Raw genomic sequence first — 6,039 nt, 5'->3', positions numbered from 1 at the left:
GCTACCTGAAGAGCTCTTCAAGAGTAATTTCTGATGCAAATTTGCCTGCAAAGTGTTTATCTGGAGCAAGGCAATGCAGACGCACAATACTGAGCACTTCTAGCTCTGGCTTTTGGGCAGTAGCAACAAGGCTATATAACAGGAGTGGAGAAAAATACGGCCTGTGGGCTGGATCCAGCCCACCAAGACATTTTGTCTGGCCCAAAGCGGGTCCCTTGACTCCCTCTGCCCAGGCGTGTGGGGCAGTCTGGGTTGTGGTGCATGTGTCTGGTCCCACCGCTGCCAGATGTACAGTGGGACGGGCGGTGCAGTGGACAGACTGTTTCCCAGCAGCCCTAGCGGTGGCTGCTTCTTGCTGTTGGCCCTGGCCCCACTGCCTGGGCACCCCAGCCCATCTATCCTACGCCCATTGCTGGGGCAGGACTCCCATGGGCAGGGCACGCAGATGGGATGGGGCCGTGGGTGGGGAGCCGCATCTGGGAACAGGATGGGCAGGCGGGGCCAGGGAACAGGATCACAAAGCAGTAATAGCATGAGCCCAGGGGCAGAGCTGTGACTTGCTGCAGGCACAGGCATGTGGGGAGCTGACCCAGCCTGCAATAGTTCACTAAATCTCCCTAAGTGGACCTCCTGTCAAAATAATTGCCCACTCCTTCTGTATAGCTTCCATCTGTAGAGGCTTGGCCAGGAGCATGTGTTCGCTCTCATTTTCTCATTAACCTGGCACTGCTTCCAACCAGTTTCATTAGTTTTTGCTGCAGTGTGGTGTACTATTGCTTCTTTTGACAGCCCTGTGCTCCCAAAAATACCAGTTCCTTTTGAGAATGGTAGTGTAGAAGTGATGTTATAGCTATGATGGTCCAGAAATTAAGCAAGAGGCTACAATTTCTTAGAGCGGTATCTTTTATTGGATCAACTATGTTGTTGGGATAAAGTTAGACAAGTTTTTGAATGTAAGACGCTCTTCCTTGGTGACCTGAGAAGGAATGTTTTGCATTCAGAAGCTTGCCTAACACTTATTCATTTTGGAAAGGAAGGATGCACATGTAATATTGCCAAGGAGTCCAAGACTTTTGTGGGAAGTGGTAGTTCAGTGGAATGGAATGAATTTCTTGTATATGCCAATGATGCTTTAAGTTCTTGGTATCAATACTAGTGTGTGTCAACAGGGGCACTAATTTCATTCACTTTATTGACTTCTTGGCCTGTGCTATACCAAATATATCATTTTATAAAATGTAGTATATCTTAGCATCTCTCAAGGTAAAGAAGAATTCTTACAGTCTTATCACAAGATACTACATGTTATTGAGGTGTTTGCCCGAGCTTTCATTTCACTCTTCTTTTTTTTTTAAATTGGCAGAAATTAGCTTAAGTGACCTCAGTATTGCCAACTGCCCCAAGATGACTTGATGTCCAGTATATCCAAGAATGGTACCAAGTAGCTAGAGGGATCAAGCTGCTGTTTAGCCTTCAGTGATACAAAGATAGAGTTGTTACTTCCATTCTTGCATGGCATGGATGAAGGGAATCGGAACTAACATAAAAAGAAGATGATGGTAGCATTTGTCAACCTGAAGAAGAAATTGGGCTAAATATTAGCAAGACCTTTGTAAGTCAGTGGTAACATGCATCGTTTCTCTAAATAAGTCAATGGAAGTTTATTTTTCCAGTGTCTGCTTATGAAGGGTCACTCCTAGATTAAAATTTGTAGTAGGTCCACAAGAGTTTCAGGGTATTTTTTTTTCCTTTGTCCTGTGTCTCTGAATCGCATTTCTTCTGTGTTACCTGCTGGCATTACTTAACAAAGATGAGGAAACAAATAGTGTTGAACCAGAATTACACTTTCTTATGCCTATTTACAAGGTTTGCTTTGGGGCTTTTTGTTTGTTTTGTTGTGTGTGTTTTGCCTTTTTTTCATTTCTGACTTCTGGTTCATTGCAGGGGTGTGAACACCTTTTCACCAGAGGGGAGATTGTTCCAGGTGGAATATGCCATTGAGGCCATAAAGGTATTGTGAACTTCCGATGTTCGTGCATTACAGTCTGAATGGCTCAAGTTGTGACTGTTTTTGTCATTTGTCACAAGTGAAGGGCTAATTTTGGTCAGGAAGGATGAGACACTTCTTAAAAATGGAGTCAGTCACTATAGTGGGTGGTTTTCTTTATTTGGGGTCAGGACTGAACCAGAGCCCTACCATTTTTGTATTCTCTTTTGCACAGGTATATCTCTTGCAGCTTTCTATTTTTGTTTATACATAACAGTGACTTGGGTAACAGTAGAGAATCCCATGACTTAGAAGGGAAAAGTTCCCACCCCAAAAGGAACACCCACAGCAAAAGCCTGGAGAAATTACTAAAGGCTTATGTGCTGCCAGATGTTATTAGAACAAAAATCCTGATAACTTGAAATGAAAGTTCTCATGAAACTCAAATTAGCATTAGCTCCAGCATGGTATTCTCTACCTCTGTAGAAATGCCTTTCTCTAAGTTTAGTTAAAATGATTAACTTTGCCCTTAATGTTCTTGGTCTGATAGAGCATCATTTTCTGGGACATCTCATTTCACCTTGAGTTCCTGAAAATCCATTAAAGCATCTCTTTTTGTATCCTGCTGTGATCTTTGTCTTAAGACTAAGTCACAAAACGCAACAAGTAGGAGAAGGATCCATCCACTTGATGTGTTAATAGTTTTTCACAGACTTGAGCAAGTCTTTTTATGCACTTACTGGAGCAGGATCTGGCCCCTAGTCTCTACATATTATCATCTCCTTAAAGATTATTAAATTGTAGCTATACTCTGATGTTATTAAAGTGACCTTCATTTTCTTGGCTACTTGCCACTGGTGTCCGGGATTAGTGAAGTTTTGGTGTCCCTGTTGATAACTGGGGATGACTGTTTTTTCTTTCTAGCATTTATCTGGTTGTGCATGCATGGAATGAGTTTAAATTGAGAGCTGTGTTGGATTTCAATTTACTTCTTAAAAAAGTGGCAGTGTCTTCCACTAGAACCCTCTGGATCATATCTGGGAAGTGCAGTTTAGGAAAAGAACCTTTTTACATAATATGGACACATGTACATCTGGAGTTGTTTAAAAAGGGGGGGATGCTGATTTGAAGAGCACAGCAGCTGTTAGGTTCTACCAGTTACCTGTGGACAAGCCCATAGTGATACAGGTGAAGCAAAGCTGATCCAGCTTAACCCTGGGTGTAGAAGTGGTAGTGTTGTATTGCTCCAGGCTTATTCACAGGTACCTGTTAGAACAAGCAAGAGTCCCCCTTCACCTTTTGAAGCGGCTCCCAAGGTATGTGTGTCCAGACCCATAGAAGCCAGAATTATGGGAAGCAAAGCATTTGAACCAGTAGGGAGCAAGTAGGATGCACCCATTCAATTTAATTAAGCTTTTTGGAAGCAAGAGACCTTAAGTACATCTTGCCTGTTAATATGATGCTGCATTCATACTGTTTGTAAAGTAGTGGTGTTGCACTTAGAAAGTGGGTTTTAAACATAGTGCTCTGAGAATTGACACAACAGTCAGTTGATGACTAACAGAAAGGCTTGTGTTAATAACTTCCAACAATCTACAAAACTAAATAACAGAAAAAGACTCTTTCCCAATATAAAGCACACTGTTAGTCCTTAGTATTATCTAAGCTGCACAGAGATCTTTACCTAATGCAGGCAGGAAGCAGTTCTTGTACAGCCTCAAAGCCTGGATCCTTCACTGATCAGCTGGGTGGCAGGATGGCTTGGTCTGGATTGCACACATCTTGCAGGCAAATTTGCTTAGAATTTCTACTGTTTAATTGTATTGTGTTAAATGCTTCAAAGCATTTTTTTGACGGTTGGCCGGAGTCCAAACAAACAGGGAGGAAGAGGTTGATCATCGTATCTTAACTGTTAATTGCCTGGCTCCTGTTCTGGATCATCTAGGTGTGAAGACTTGTGCATTTCTGCAGCCCCTGCAATTATAGGTCAATTTACAGGTGATGGGTGGTCCAACAGGATTCTTAGAGATGTCACCAAACCTGTCTTTGGGTATTTGTTTGTCAATGGGGCAAACTTGCAATAGCTTGCACTGGTATTGTCTGTTTACCAAACTCCAGACATACACTACACCTTAGATATTGTGCCTGTTAATGTCATCAGGGTGCATTTGTCAGGTACAGGGCATCCCTGTACCTTTTACAAGTTTCTCTTGAAATGTATATTTAGTCTTTTGTTGTCTTTAGCTGCTAGGTCAATTGAAATGCATATGTAGTTTCCTTGCCTTCACTGGCTACACTGGCCCAGCCTTTTCTTGCTTTCTTAGGTACGCAGGCATGCCATGAGTGGTTTAGGTCTCTGCCAACAACTATAACCACTTTTATTATTTTATGGCATGGGTCTGGTATTGGGTACCGCAAGCACTCCACTGTCTCGACACCTAATGGGTTCCAAGCCATTAGCAGAGTTTGATTTTCTTGTGGCAGTCTTACCACAATCCAGTCTTGCCACAGCCATTGTCTTGTATATTGTCCAAGTTTTCACAACTTTCATATGCAACAGAGGACTGTAGAAATCTAATCTGTTAGGCTGGAGACAGATGTAACACTTGAAATGCTTTTGAAATGCTTAATAAAGTGAGTGTACAGACACACGAGCTTCATAAAATGCTCCAGAAGTGGCGAAGTATACTTGGGGGGGGGACGGGGGGGACGGGTGCAGTTTTATATCTTTTCATATTAACTGTTTACAGTAGATTGGCCCTCCAGGCACTCCATAGTGCAGCACCTCCCCCCCCTGCCCCCAATCTCATTCTGGACAATACTGGCAATCTTTAGGATCAGCAGCAGCCAAGGGACATGGAGCGCTCATTGACTGTCTGCTGTATTCCTTCCCCTCCCACCCCTCCACCCCCTCCCCTTCCTATTAGGGTGCGGGACAGTAGAGCCACAGGACCAAGCAAGCCTGCTGTTATACTCCCTAGCTGGAGAGCACCACTGCTGCATGCTGACTTTGCAATTTTGAAGTGCTCTGGGAAAAGGGAGGGGCTACAGGGGGATGTGCTTCTGTCTGCACCTGAAATGATCTGTTTTTGAAACCATTCAAATCCTGTTAAGCTTTGAAACATTTCAGATGTTACACTGGTCTTCAACCTTGGATAAACTCACTTGTCTCTGTTCCCATCAGTTCCATCACTAAGCTTACAAATGCACTGAATTTTTGCAGGTCAGAAGGCTCCTTTTAAATTCTTAGGTGAGTTTTTCCTATGCTCAAGATGCATGGAATATCTTTCTCTTTACAGGGGAAGAAATTGGGGCATGTTAAATATAACCTTTACAGTGCCTCTAGCAAGAATTGTGCTTCATAAGTACAATAAAAGTGTCAGGTGTTCATTGGGAGTTAAGCATCTGAGATAACTAAGGATTGCTTCTCACCAAAACTGTAAACCTGCTGCTAGTGAACTTAATACTTCAAGACCCAATCTATGAGGCAACCTAGAAGTGAGTGTCATTATGCAACTCCTGTAATTGGAGAATTCTTTCTGTTCAATGTATTTGGAATGACTTAGGTCTTGTCTATACTAGGAAATTTATCAGTATAATTAAATTAACATAGCTTACTGCATGAATGCTCTCCGTGCTATATAGATCAATTTCCTAGTGTTGACAAACCCTAAGTGTTGGAAGCAAAGTACCAACATACTGAAATCTAAATTCAGTATGGAAAGCAGTATAGCATGTGAGTTCAGAGAACTTTTCACCCACAGATGGAAGAAACAATTTGTGTATTTTGCAACTGGCAAGCAGCTTGACAGAAATGGAATTAAAAGGAAAATCAAACAATAAATATAGCTAATTCAAATGCATCTGGCCTTAAGGTCTTTGCCTAGAAATGACCACTATGTTTAAAACCTTCCTTATGCAAAGGAAAAATTAGATTTCATGAGGCCCTTCGAATTCTTTAGACTTCTTAAAAGTGATCTTATGATGATGTAGCTTAGGGTAGTAGTTTCATAGTAGCTAGGGTCAGGAGGAACCTGAACAGATCATCTAGC

The 6,039-nt window shown here is 42.2% G+C and overlaps 1 protein-coding gene across 1 annotated transcript in view; it reads left to right on the top strand.

Annotated features, from left to right (window-relative positions):
• The window catches only part of PSMA5 (proteasome subunit alpha 5), a 35,930-nt gene that overhangs the window by 12,271 nt on the left and 17,620 nt on the right, over positions 1-6,039 (top strand). The window contains exon 2 of the mRNA XM_019513849.1: positions 1,945-2,011. Coding sequence (XP_019369394.1) covers positions 1,945-2,011 — 67 coding nt within the window. The remainder of the gene's footprint in view (positions 1-1,944; positions 2,012-6,039) is intronic.

The sequence above is a fragment of the Gavialis gangeticus genome, unplaced genomic scaffold, assembly GCF_001723915.1.
Source record: "Gavialis gangeticus isolate Ggan-Ray unplaced genomic scaffold, GavGan_comp1, whole genome shotgun sequence".
In the NCBI taxonomy this organism is placed as follows: domain Eukaryota; kingdom Metazoa; phylum Chordata; order Crocodylia; family Gavialidae; genus Gavialis; species Gavialis gangeticus.
This window is presented reverse-complemented; position numbering and strand designations above follow the sequence as displayed.